General features: G+C 41.0%; 1 protein-coding gene across 16 annotated transcripts in view; it reads right to left on the minus strand.

Annotated features, from left to right (window-relative positions):
* The window catches only part of DLG2 (discs large MAGUK scaffold protein 2), a 1,018,165-nt gene that overhangs the window by 926,182 nt on the left and 77,695 nt on the right, over positions 1–14,288 (minus strand). Inside the window, exon 1 of one of the 16 annotated variants that reach the window (XM_069808470.1) lies at positions 4,337–4,468. The exons of the other annotated variants lie outside the window; for them this stretch is intronic. Coding sequence (XP_069664571.1) covers positions 4,337–4,364 — 28 coding nt within the window. The 5' untranslated portion in view covers positions 4,365–4,468. Of the gene's footprint in view, positions 1–4,336; positions 4,469–14,288 lie in introns of those variants that run through there. 16 annotated transcript variants of the gene reach the window in all.

Here is a 14,288-nt window from a genome sequence, read left to right on the forward strand (position 1 = left end):
ATTGACCCATTCCTGCCAGCAGAGACCATTAGGATTAATGGTTAATACAGACAGACCTCCAGTGAGAAGACTTTCCGTATCTGTCAGATTCATATTAGTTCATTGCTTCTTGGCATAAGTCCATTTTTTCAGAGGAAGGAAGGATGGGCTGTTTTGCTTTATAGGATTTGCAAACGCAAGTGGAGAAGGTAGGAGCTTCCTAATACTGTCTGAAAAGACCACAGCTGTGAAGCAATACAGAGCATCACCTCATTAATGTTGAATCTAAATCATTTTTTGGACTCTCTGCTGACAGTTTGCCACACTAAAAGCAAACGTAGCTCAACTGAAGTGAACAATATTGTGCTTGTTCACAGCTGCATTCAAAACTAGCAATTGCCTGTCACAGCAAGATGAAGTTAATGCCAGATGTTGCTAATACAACTGAAAATAAAGTTCTAGAATGAAAACAATAACATCTCATTTGGGAAAATCTATAGAAGATGTAAAGAGACAGATTCTCAGATGTTGGGAACACAAGTCAGTCTGCATCAGCTAAGAGTCTGGCCACATATCTCTCTTTATTTCAGAGGTTCAAATTGAAAAACTAAATTAGAAACTGATAGCTTAGAAGAGGAATGCAAATCAAATGAGGAATGTAAATCAAAGGTTAATAAATTTTGCCATAGGTTACTCTTGCATGAAAGAAGCTCTCAAAACATTTAAACAAATTTGAAAGAAGTCTTTGAAGTACCTGAACATGACTTTCAGCTTTTGTAACAGTTTACTTTGTACCTATTCAAGGACCTGTACAATTGAGTATGTTTGATACTGGGAGCAGGGAATTGGAAGAAATGTGTTTCCGCTTGACGACAGCAAATAGGGGCCTACAACAAAAAGCCTTTTTAAATTAAAAAAAAGGGGAGGGGGGGAATAAAGTACTGGGATCCCTGCTTGCAAAATTCATGCTTAAGATCAGTTAGAATTAAATGATGCATGTTGTTAGAAAACAACATGTATGGTTTTCTATAAGTATAAATTGTGCTTTTTCTCCAGACATTCCTAGACAGATTACAGAAACAGTTTTTAAGCTAATAAATAGGAAATCTTCTCAATGCCAGTAAGTTGAGCTTCCCTGTGTCCTGAAAATATCTAGTCAAAGAGAAGTGCTTTATTTATATTTTCCAAGTAGAAGATAAAAACTAACTAATTTTAAGTGGAACAATAGCTGCCATCAGAAATTAATTCCAGTAGCAGACAAAATCCCAGTCACCAATTTATAGAAGGGACATGTTTCAGTTTTCTATTTATTTGTGGACAATCTAGTGGTTCGATCAACAATGAGGACTGACCAGCACTTTGCTTGGCTTCAAACGCCTAGAAAATCTGGCGGACATTTTTCTCACAGAGAAAAACCTCCGAGCCCTGGGAGAGCAGAGTGCAGACACTGAGTGAAGCACCTCCTGTTCCTCAAAGGTCTCCAAGGAGGCGGTGGATGGTGCCCCATGGTGCGCCATGAGGACAAGGCGAAGGAGCAGACCTCCCAGTCACTCAGGTCTCCACATCCAGCGTCTCCTGGTGGCACTGGACCCCACAAAGCTCTCTGAAGACTGCAGATGCTTAGAGGATCATGCTGGGAGGAGATCACGAACCAGTACCCGACTGCTCTTTGTGCACCTCCGTCGCAGTCTTGGCTCTTTTTTCATCATTCCACTATGTTTGTGTATTCACCTGTGTTCAACTTAAAACTAACATAAGCTCCATCTCTTCACCCAATGGACTGCAAACTTGCCCGTTGCCCATATGGAAAAGCCCTCAGGTCTAATTCTGCTGTTGTCACCTAATGGCCTGGCTAAGAGGAAGAAAACCCTCTTTGCAGCAACTTCTGCAACAATATCATTTTCCTTGGAGTTTAATATACTTCAGATTTCTATATAACAGTTTCACAGCCAGCCTCTGCCTGAGATATCTGGGTATTATTAAAACCACAAGGGCCTCCAAAATCCGTTGTCAAGAACAAAGCCACCTTCTGACTGACTTGCATTTTGCTCACACCTGTTGTTGACACAGAAAAACTCACATATTTTAAACCATCCCCAGTTGCTCTCTCTATTTCCAAACCATTTGAGGATCGTTATAATTTTTCAGTGCTCTGTTGTTCCACTCAGTGTATTTCCTTAGCTTGCTTTGCTCCCGATACAATTTAATAATGAAAGCTTACGATCTCCCTCCTTTACCTCAGCAGCACTACCCAAATGACTGCAGTACACAGAAAATCATTTTCATTCTGTCTCCAGCCCCAGCCCACACACTTCTCTGGGAAGGCTCAGGACCTCAGCTTGTATGGACATAAAGAAGCTTTAACAGAGAAACAAGTCACTGTAGCAACACATGTTAAAAATGAGAAATTACATTTTGTGCTGAGAAGGGAAGAAGGCATTATTAAAAAAATATGGGTCTCAGCCTCTACACATGAATGGTCCCATCTGGGGATACTCACAGTGTCATTGTACACTACAGATTTCTGAGCTTTTTTTCTACTTTGCATTCCTGTTTGCAAACCTTTTCTTTGCACTCATGAAGACAAGCATCCTACCTTTTCTTTTCTACAAAACTTAATGTCCTTTTGCTATTTTGTCTGACTCCAGCAGCTGGAGCAGAGTTTACACAAACGCTCAAAACATTTTAAAGCGTTATACTCCATGCTCGCTTTTAAGCACATGTCAGCAAGATCAGAGTCCAGTTTGTTCAGGTATTTCGGTCACATTGTCTTTGCATTTCTCTGCCTGCTTCTGCTGTTGATTAAAGCCACTTGCAGAGCTGCAGGCGTGTCAGAGAGAGTTCTCCAAGTGCACACACAGCTGCCTGCAGTCAGCTGCACGCATTCCTGTCCCATAACAGGGAGGTACGGAATGGTGCCGGAAGCCCAGCCACCTGTTACAACATGTTTTAATAACTGAAGTTGACTGTATTTTCTATAGAAACAGAAATTCTTAGTTACAGTTTATTATCAGAATGCCCCGGAGTTTAGTTGCTTCTCTATCTAGGTAGACCGGATAGACAGTGCTCATCCGTCGTGGACGAAAGCGATGAGCAATGGGAAAAGAGGGAAAAGTTAAGTTTGAGATCAACCTTTCAGGTAACACAAACTTAATTCCCTCAACAGCAAAAAGCCTTTGTGACACTGAACAAACCGTGGAGTATTTCTTTCTCTCGGTTTCCCATATGTAAAATGGTGACCTTACAACTTTGCGGCTGCACAAGTGCACTGTGAGGACTGGAGTATTAAAATGGACAGCACAGTTAGCTCCATCCCATGGGGGAAAGGAAAATCTCCTCTCTAATATTATAGATGCGAGGCTATACTCATTTCCAATCCTCAGATAAACATCAAGGACAATTTTCCTGCTGCTTCTGACTGCTCTTAGAATATAACTTAAGATAAAAACTCAGAGTTATTGAAATTCAGATAATAACGCTAAATTTTGAGTGTGAGTCAGCAAAATTGATTTCCAGACTAATCGGCATTCATGCATAATTAAAGTTGTTTTTGTTCAAGCAGTTCATACATTTACCAATTATCAGCATTACAGGAGTAAGAATCACTTCTACTCGAAAACACCTCCTGAGTCATATGGACAATTTGTCTGGGTGCATACATCCTGGGAGACAGACAGGCACTTTGAGCAAGAACCTCACCCGCATGAGTCAGCTTACAGTTCCCCTCACTTTGCTGCTTTACAACAAGTTTAGGATGCTTCCACTCTGATACACTTCTATTTGTAAGGAAATCTGAACTTCTTCCTAGAAATCCAGGAAAAAAATCTACTTACAACTAGTTTTCTATAATGTGACTTTAAAGATGCTTATGCAAAAGGAAAACAGTTTTAGTACTTTTCTCTGTGAGTACATCAATACGTCTTTTATCTCTTTGATGGGACAAGTGACTATTCTGTCATATCAAAATTTACACATGATGTTTCAGCAAAATAGTAGATACATAAGAAGTCTCCAGGATGTAAGCACGTTCCAATCTCTCGAGTTTCATGCCTTGTAAGAAAACAGGAAAGCTCACAAACAAAGGCATGGAATTGTTTTCTATCAAAATTAAAGATTTAAGATCCTCAACTGTTCCAGGTTCTTTTCCTGACTTATTTTGTTCATGCCGTTGCAGATTCAAGGAGCAACTGCTCAATGAAAGCTTCACCCATAACTGCAGGCAGGAGGTATGGAAAAGCAATCACTGAATGCCATGACTGACTAAAATCATATTATCAAAAATACGTTTCAGAGTTAGTTTTGTCTCTGTTTAGTATTCTATTTTTAATACAGTTAGAAAGTAAATTAAGCCACTTACAGTGAACCAAAACTTCCCTTGTTTCCATGGAAATGTTTAGAAGGCTGATCTGAAGTTAACCAGACTGGTAAATACAAAAGCTTGTTACCAGCCAGCTTAATCCCCACGGCTGCCTCTCGCACGCACCATCACACCCAGGAACCTTTCACACTGCAAAACACTCCTTAATGACAGCTGATTTCTAATCCAGTGCACAGACTGAGCAAGATCCTCTCAAATATGTGTCACACTGACAGGGGCAGGGGGAGCCTGCACACTCATTATCTAAAAATTTCATGTCAACAATAGACCCTTTTAATATTCTACATTTCAAAGGATGATCTGGTGCCTTTTTATTATAATTACTCTCTGCCATTCCCAGTTTTCATCTAACTCCAGCAGTTTTACACTGGTGTAATACTTGCATCCCGTGAAATTACTCCTGCTTTATCCCAGGGTAAGCAAGATCAGAATGAGATCATTTGTGCTTTATTTGTTGGAAAGATATGACGGATCGGTATTTAAATATTAATACTGATGTTTGCTACAGAAAGACCATATGTAATAAATCAGTAATGCACAGCAAGAGTCTTGCCTGTAGGTCTGGTTGAAGGGGAAGGATGAAGGTATCTGCAGAGATTTTGCAAGGAAAAGAAAGTTATATGAATATCGCCACAAAACAACTAATAAAACTCAGTCATTTGTGCCTGCATGAAACTGCAAACTTCATGCACATATCAATTTTGGGGGCCAGAAAACGAGAGGCAAGTTCTGCTCAGCCAAAGTTTGAGTGCAAGCTGACCTAACAGCCTGCTGCTACCCGGAGGAGTGGACCCGCTCCCCATCCCGCCCTTCCATACATTTCCTTGCCCCCACACCAGATACCTCTTCCAGCTTCATTCCTTGAGCCAGCTTTCATGCTTGCCAGGCATTTTTCTGAGGTAATTCAACTCATTAATTTGGCAGAATATTACACACTTTGGTGGGGGGAGTTACTTTTCTTGTAGCTCAGCAAGTCAAATTACGCCATCAAGGGACCAACGAATGCCAAAGCCAACGTGCATGGCCAGACATGAGGGACCGCCTCAAGAGCAGAGACCCTCAGCTGTACATCTAAAACGTACCTTAACTCATTAAAGCACTCTTTCACACAAGTCCACATTTAGCCTCAGTTTGTGCCTAAAACTACCTGCAAAGCTAACTTCTGCAGCAAGCAGAGATTGAAAAACGAAAGTTGCAGCTCTACCCAGCACTGGACCCACTCCAATTTTTTCAAGTACTTTGAAAACATGGGAAACTTCTCTCTGTTGCAACTGCCTTTAGTCATTGAATTAGGTCTGGAGTTAACTTGATTAAATAGACTGTGAGACGTTCAATGTGTCTTGTGCTCCTAAGCCCCTTAGGTGCTGTGGGAAACACATGTTTTAGCTTAGGAAAGTACAAGATTGATATGTGTTATTTCTACCAACGCACTGCTCGGCACTATCATTTTTTATTCAGTATAGTAGATCTTTGTCTTAGAAGACCATCACAAGCAGTATAGAATACACGATTACTCATTTATTTAAGTAAAATGCTACCTTTCTGTACATACAGATAAATATATCTTTCCATATAAAACAGTGAAAAACCCAAAGCATCATGGACAGTGACTGGTTTTGCAGTTACCTTGTGCCCAGCTCAAACAGAACTAGCATCCACAATATTTATTTCACTGAACAATCAGGCAAAGTAATGGCAAAAAGTCAGAGTTAAGCTGTGGATAAGGTGTCGATCTATCACCCTGCTGCAGCAGTATATGTGGCTCCCAGGAAAAATAAGATCCAGTAGAAAATGGACAACTGGGGGGAAAAGAAACCAGAGAACCAAGAGAATAAATGTTTGTGTGAACAAACCCTGGAAGCAGGTAAAAAACTTAAGCTTTTAGCCAGAGGGATTCAAGCCAATGTGAACATACCAGGAGAGAATGGCTTATCAAATGTTTTCAGGAAGAAAAAAAAAAATGCAATATCTGAAAGTGAATCATAGTAGTGATTCAGATATTTCTGCTGTGTCACATGAGGTCAAGCCTTTTAACATTTGTCAAGCTAGAAAACAGAAAAACTTGAAGTATCTTTTACCGTGGCTTGAGTCAGAGCAGAGCCCAGCCCCAACAGCAGCTGCACAAGAAACAGCTGGCAAAGACCTAACATGCCTGAGCAGCCTCATCTCCTCAGATTATCAGTGTCTCAAGTCTTTTGTTGGAAATAAAACAAATAACAGAAACCAAAATTAATTTCTTTCCCAATCAAAGTCTTCTGAACAGCATAAACAGGGGAAATGCTCATCTTCCTAGCATATTGTATCTGCTACTCTATGCAGAATAAAACAGTGCTTCTTTTAAAATACTTGTCAGAAAAACAACCAAACCTAAAAGATAGGAAAAGGCATTTGATTTAAAAATTTAAATTATAAAAATTAATAAATTTTAAAAAAAAATTATAAATCAGTGTCGCTGATGTTTATTTGGGAAAATAGAGGTACTGAGGGAATCAGAAAGCTTCAATAAAACTGAAGGTTTTCCTTGAAGCACACCGGACAGTCTGAAGTCTGGCTTACTATTTCCTGAAGATCTCTAAAGCAAGTTTCCCTACAAGGACAGACTAAAAGAATCAGGTTTGTTCGGCCTTAAAAAGAAAAGGCTACATGGAGCTCTCATCGCTGCCTTCAGCAACTTAACTGGAGGGTATAAAGAAGATGGATCAAGACTCTTCTCAGATGTGCACAGTGAAAGCATAACAGGCAACGTGGGAAACGCCTACTCAATGTAAAGGGGAAAAATCACCATGATGGTGGTCAAATATTCAAAAAGGGGATCAGAGGGGCTGCAAAATCTCCAGCTGATAAGGTCCTGAGCAACCCGATCTAAGTTGGCCCTGCTTTGAGAAGAGGGTTGGACCAGAACCCTTCAAAGGTCTCTTCCAACCGAAACTATTGTGTGGTTCTGTCTCAACAAAGTGGGCAGAGAAAACCGTGTCCTCTTCTTCCCACCAGTTTCCAGGATAGTTCGCACGTTTGGAAACCACCTGTGGTTTACAACAGCTTTCCAAGAAGTTACGCCTGATAAAAAGTTCCTAGGTTGTCATGGCACCTTCTCCAGAAGAGAAGGGAGATTGCACCACAGTAGTCTGAAGCTAATCATACAAAGCTGAAATTTTGTATTCAGAGTACACCTGAGTGATGTCTGGACTGGCACCATTAGTGCCAGGGCTTCCAGGGGAGAAAAATACTCAAGTCAATGAAAAGCCTACCTCCTTCCCTATACAGTAATGAATAAAGTGAAGTCCAACTCTGAAAAGCTCATTAGAAGTTAGGAAACTAGGTGACACAAGTAAGTTGAACGCAGCCTGGGGCACTGCTTTTACCATGAGTCTTGCTGCACAGAATTTCACCACTAGCCTGCCGCCCTGAAAATGCAGGTTCATGTCACAGTCAGCCTAATCAACTGCCCTTTTGCAAAAGGGGCAATCCCATTCTTATTTCTCAGTCACAGTCATACATTTCTGCTGTTTACCTTGTGCCAGCCTTGGCACAGGTCTAATCCTAAGGTGAGCTGACACAGGACCTACACTGTTGGAGCAAAAGTGAATACTTTTCTGCCTATAATTAACTTGTCTGGGTGGATCCAGATGAGCAGCAGCACCGGTGCAAAAGCGGGGGGGCAGGAGAAGACAACCATCCTGCCAGGGATTCGGGGATCAGCCGAGTGACAACCTGAAACCGCAGCTTGTGACACAAATACTATTCGGTGCCAAACAGCGATGTCAGGAGCGGCCCCTCTAAGCAGTGCAGAGGGGCCCTGCGCAGCAGCGCAGCGCAGAGTACGAGACGTAGCTGGCGGTCCCGTGCCAGAGAGCTGCCAGGAACTGGCAGCTGAGAAGTAAAAACCAAGGGCACCGATCCCATGGAGCCTAAATCCTTTAGGGTGAACTTTCTAGTTTAGCAGGATTTGGGACCTCTTTAGCCTTAGCCGTGTCTCCATTTACCAGCCCTTCAGAGGTTCCCAACAAAGTTCGTTGTACTTTTCATTTTAGCAGTAACTACCCACATCAATATCCTGCTCTAAATGATGCAAATGGGAGTTTCACCACAGAGGTCAGGAGGGTAGGGATAGATGGATATGGGGACTTGTGGGAACACCAGGAGTCTGTCTGGCTTCTGGCACACAGCCCAGCAATTCATGTATTCAGAAGAGACCATTAGATCATTTAGCCTGACCTGCTGTATATCACAGGCCATTATATTTCACCATCTCATCCTCGCACTCAGTCCAACAAATATGTACAGGTACAATTAACTGTTATTCCCTGTATACTTGCCAGGCTGAATGAATGAGAGATTTTTTTCTGACAAGGTACCAAGTCATTTCCAGTATCCTACAGCCTGTGGTGGAAGACTGCTGCGAATAACCCACGAAAGGATGGGGAAAGCTCCTGACCAGTGAAGGCTGGTAAAAGCCGCTGTTTACAGGACCAACATATTTGATTAAATCAGCATCTTATTGCAAGGAAATATTCAGTTGCCAGTAGGAATGCTAAGTATTTTTGAGAATCCAGGGTATGGCTCATGATTCAGTGCATGGTGCCTGCTTAGATTAATTACAATTTAATTCCAAATGCTTGAGTAGTATTGCAGTTTTATGCAAGCAGTAGTGATGTATGGTAACATATGGTGGACTTCAAGACGCCTTAGAGCAGAGATGTCAGGATTACCACACTCTTTCCTCAGCCACCCCCCCAGCTCACCCATGTGTCTCATCTTCAGCCAAGACCCAGTTACCTGCCCTCTGCCATCCCATGGCTTAGCTCTCTGACACTGACGTCAAGAGCCGTGCTTGAGTGTTCAAAACATAGCTAATATAAAATTTGCAGACTTCCTGACTAAACGAGAGTGCCTTCATTGAAACAAAAGACATGAAACTTTTTCGGATATGAACCTTGCAACTGTTCGCTGAAAGCCCATCTTAATCCTTCGTTATTTATCTCACTGTGCCTGCAAAGTGACAGAAATCAGCAAACTCCAAAGACAACATTTGTGCAGTCAAGAATGTTCATGCATTTTTCTCAGGAGCAGGATTGTGATCATTAGCAGCAATATTATAATTTAGACTAGTTACCACCTCTCACCCACAAAGACTCAGGCTGGGAATTATTTCGCCTAACTTTAGAGAAATACAGTGTAGACATAAACAGTTGAACATGTTGCTTTCATAATCAGTGTAGAGGAATGGTCCCTCTGGGACACAGAGCATCTCATCCTAAGGTAGACAGCTGAAAGAGAAAGGCAAATCGCACTCTGGAAGGACCTATTTCTTTCCACTGGCGGCAAAAAGAATGGAGTGACCCACTCAGGTGTAGATGAGAGTCCCGAAGTTGGAAGAGAAGAATCCCAGCCAGTATATTTGGAAATTGGGTCTTGCTTAGCTCTAGACTTTCACTTGGATTCGTGCGTCCAGTTCAGGCTACCCAGCACAGAAGACATCGATACTCTGGAGGGAATCCAGGAAAGGCCGTCAAGATAGTCAGGAGCCTGAAGGACATGGGATACAAGACGAGGCTGAGGGAACTGGGTTTACTTGGTCTTAAGAAGAAAAGGTGGAAGGAAGGAGGAAATCTTACTGCTATCTACAGCTACTTAATGTAGCTGAGGGTGTAAAAAAGATGGAGACAGACTCTTCTCAGAGGTGTAAAGAGATAGGATGAGAGGCAACAGTTGCAGCAAGGGAAATTTCAGTTTGGTATAAGGAAAGAAAGAGCACCATGAGGTTGTCAAAATACTGCAACAAGGGACCAGAGCGGTTGCAAAATCTCCTGTCTTGGAGATACTCAAAACTCAACTGGACAAGTCCCTGGGCAACCTGATCTAGCTGATCCTGCTTCGACCAGGAGGTTGGACTAGATCACCTTCAGACGTCTCCTCCAACCAAAATTATTCTGTGATTTGTGAAGACAACTAGAGAATTTCCAACCTGATTTTACGTCAGGTCTGCCAGAATTAGTCTTAAAGGCATGATATTTTTAAAAGAATAAATAGAGCCTGTTTATTTACCTGCTTGTGATGATTATTACAACTCAGTTTCAAACTTTTCTGCATTGATGAGAATTTTGTGTTTTAACTGAAAACTGAAACACCCTTGGAATCCCACAGCTCCAGCATACAGTCCTTAAGAATTCAAAACATACTCCACAAATATGCTTAAAATAGTTGGCAACACTGGGGATTGCGGTTAACACTTGGTATTGCAAATTATGCAGTGCAGTAGTAACAGTGCTGAGTTACCTTAGAGAGGTCACTCTAGTCCTGGCTGTATTTTAGCTTTTTGACAGAGTGAATTAGCACATAACAAGCACTGTCCCTCCACACCTCAGCAATGTATATCCATACTAGTTTGCAAGCCACAACACAGACATACCCACCGCATGGGTTTTTTTCCATGGATAAGATATAAAGTGCACTAACTTCATGGGTTCCTCCCAGTGACATCCATTAACTGGCTCCCACTCTGAACAGAACTGTCTTCTCTCACTGCCAGTTGTTTGACAGCTGGCGTATGGTGTATTGGAAGCGTGCCTAAAAACTTGAGTTTATTTAAAACATAACCCCCTTTTTTTAGGACGTGGAGGCTTTATTAATAGAGAAGCTCAACATTTACAATGCTGAGGTGCAAAGGAAGTGCAGTCAGTCAGCAGATCTTAGAGAGGCCCTTTTGAGAGCACAGCAATCTTTATAGGTCTTGTGTATTAATTTTTCATAGCAAGGGCTAGAGGCAGAATGAGAATGGGAATATCATTTTACATGGAAAGAGAAAAAATAACAAACAAATTACAGGCGTCACATTTTGTTGAACATTCAGTATTCCCACTCACAAAATAAGACTATATTCTACGTTTATAATAACTTGAAGCTAATGAAGCACAGCTGCTATATATGCTTCAGAAGCAGATTAAGACACAACAGGATGTTCAGTAACTATGTTAAAAAAGCAAACTCCTTAATATAACTATATCTGTTAGTCTACAGAAAAAAAACCTGCATGTCAAAACTGACTCTGTACTCTTTCTATCCTTGTAATTCCTTTGGATTAACACATTCTCTTACATTGGATTCAAAAAAGTAAAAGCAAAGATGATGACAATTAAATCTTGATCCAAACCCTGTCCTGAGCTGTCTGTATGAATGTGTGCTGAGTCTGAATTTGCATCCTTTCTTATGTAAAACTCACAGCCAGAAGCGGTGAGAAAAATTTACTTCAACAGCAGCTACACAGTTATGTAAAGTACTGATACCTTTCTAGAGTATGTTTGTATTTAAGTCAATATGTTCAACATTGAAGCTGCAGTTTTTAAAAAAAGAAAAAAATACGAGCAATTTGCCAAAGTTTTCCAAACAGCTTTAATTTACACCTCATTATTCATATATTAGCATGGTGTACAATATTTCCTAATACTAGTACATTTTTAAGTTAAAGTGGAAAAAAGTAATAGAAAGTTACACCATTTTTGTAAATATTAAGAGGAAAGTATTTGTAGTTTCATGTTATTGTATAAAACAGTCCTGGATTGTATACATAATATTTCTGACATTTGAGTTTTCCTTTGACCTTCGCAGCTCAGAAACTTCTTTTTAGAATACTTCATGCTATTTTCCAATCACTTTGAATTGCCTTTATGCCAACACCTTTGATGTGAATCACCCCTTACTCAGACTAGGTCAGATCCTGCTCTAGCTCTGGCATTGTAAATCTGGTACAGGTGACCTCATTTAAAGTTACTACAGACTTGCATGGGTGTAATTTAACACAGAGCTTGGATCGCTTGCTGTACTCAGTACCCCTTTTAACCACCACTCCTTTAAGGTTTTGACAACTCGGAGATTTAATTGTGTGTTACGCTTTGCTGGAATGCTGAGAATTATCTCTCAGTCCAGCATTACTGGAGCTTTATTTTAGTTCTCAGCTGGTCTTCCATTAATAATCCATACAGTTTGCAATGGTATGCATGCTGTTGGCAATGACATAAACCTAGAGAAGATCCAGTAAAGTCACTGGAGAAATGTATATGTAAAAACGACAAGAGAGAACAGAAAAAGTCCTAGTGTAATACATCTACCATGCTCATACACACACAGGCCCACCTATTACTATCATTTATGCATATTTAATGCAAGAATCAGCTGCTTACTTTACAAGACTTTATTAGGGATAATGAATCAGGAGCCTTACATCCTAAGGAGATGCAAAGGTAGCAAGTGTTTGGTATGCAGATACACTGAATAGAGCACTGCGATGATTTAAAAAAAGCTCAAGATGAAAATTGTAAGGGCTCTCGCTCATGATCACAGGTAGATAGAGATGGCGTGATGAAAGGGACAACAGGTCCCATCCTTCTCCCACAGGTTAGAATCATAGAATCATAGAATCGTTTAGGTTGGAAAAGACCCTTAAGATCATCGAGTCCAACTATTAACCCAGCACTGCCAAGTCCACCACTAAACCATGTCCCTAAGACCCACGCCTACACATCTTTCAGATATCTCCAGGGATAGTGACTCCACCACTTCCCTGGGCAGCCTGTTCCAATGCTTGACAACCCTTTCAGTGAAGAAATTTTTCCTAATATCCAAACTAAACTGCCCCTGGTGCAACTTGAAGCCATTTCCTCTTGTCCTATCCCTTGTAACTTGGGCGAAGAGACTGATCCCACCTCACTACAACCTCCTTTCAGGTAGTTGTAGAGAGCTAAAGTCCCTTCAGCAGAGATGGCCAGAAACAGTATGGATATCTTCTGCTCAGGCCCCTTGCTTTACCGTTGAGCATCAACGGCAACTCTATGCGGGGCTAGAGTCTGCAGTGTATATAGTCCATTCATATATATGTCCCGTTCAGCCATTCCTCCAGCAGCTGCAGCCTGGAGGTAGGAATCGCATCAGCATCCTACTTGCACCTGAGGGGATTATAACTCAGAGCCCCTGGGACTGCTTTGATCCAGCAGGGAATGCAATGCAATCCTACAATCACGTTCTCATCACATCAGTTTAATGGTTCATAGAAATAAGTGTTCACTTCACTACACTCTTAAAGCAGCGTGGGTGCTCACAGCAGACAGAAACAAATCTATTTCTGAGACAGAAAAAATGAAATATTAAAGGAAAAAATATTGCAAGAACAAATAGGCAATTAAAAGTTATTTTTTAATTCTGACAAGCCTTTGACTTAGACAGCCCTGACATAATAAAGCCATAAAAGACTCATAAAGTGGCTATGGGAACTTCTATCAGATAGATAGGAGATTTCATTGACAAGAGAACAAGAGCCAACAGATGAATGAAGCTTAGTTCCATAATATTTGTAAAGTCTTTGAAAGTTTAATGTACTTTATAAAGAGCTAAATATTATTACCAGAGTCAAGGAAGACAAATCCCACATGTATCTCCATTTATGGGAGTGGTCAGAGGGGTAACCAGGAAATTAATTTCTGAGATGCTAGTAACGGAGAAATGGAAAGTTTTCATGAGAAACAAAATAATGTTTGCAAATGCTCTGATTTAATCTCAGTAGCCATCCCAATATCTCTGCATCCCCTTCCATTGCTTTCTGTCCTTTCCTTTCCCAAGCAGGATGACAGGCCTGGAAGTTCAATGGCTTGGAGGAATACATGCACGAAACCATCAGCGTAGGCTTTCTGAAAGCACTAACGTGAGCTAATTGCTCCAATTCTTTCTTCTCTAGCCCTCTGCATAGAGCTATCCGTGATTGCCATGTCACCCTCAGATATTCCCTACATAGTAGATTTGACACTAAATCACTTCCACATTGCAGTTCTATTGGTGAAAATCTTCCCACTTTGCTCAGAGCAAATTTGGGATACAGATATGGTTATGACATGGTTCCAGAGCTGATACTAATTGATTGATTCATTGATTGATTGATTTATAT

The sequence above is a fragment of the Haliaeetus albicilla genome, chromosome 20 (assembly GCF_947461875.1).
Source record: "Haliaeetus albicilla chromosome 20, bHalAlb1.1, whole genome shotgun sequence".
Taxonomy (NCBI): Eukaryota; Metazoa; Chordata; class Aves; order Accipitriformes; family Accipitridae; genus Haliaeetus; species Haliaeetus albicilla.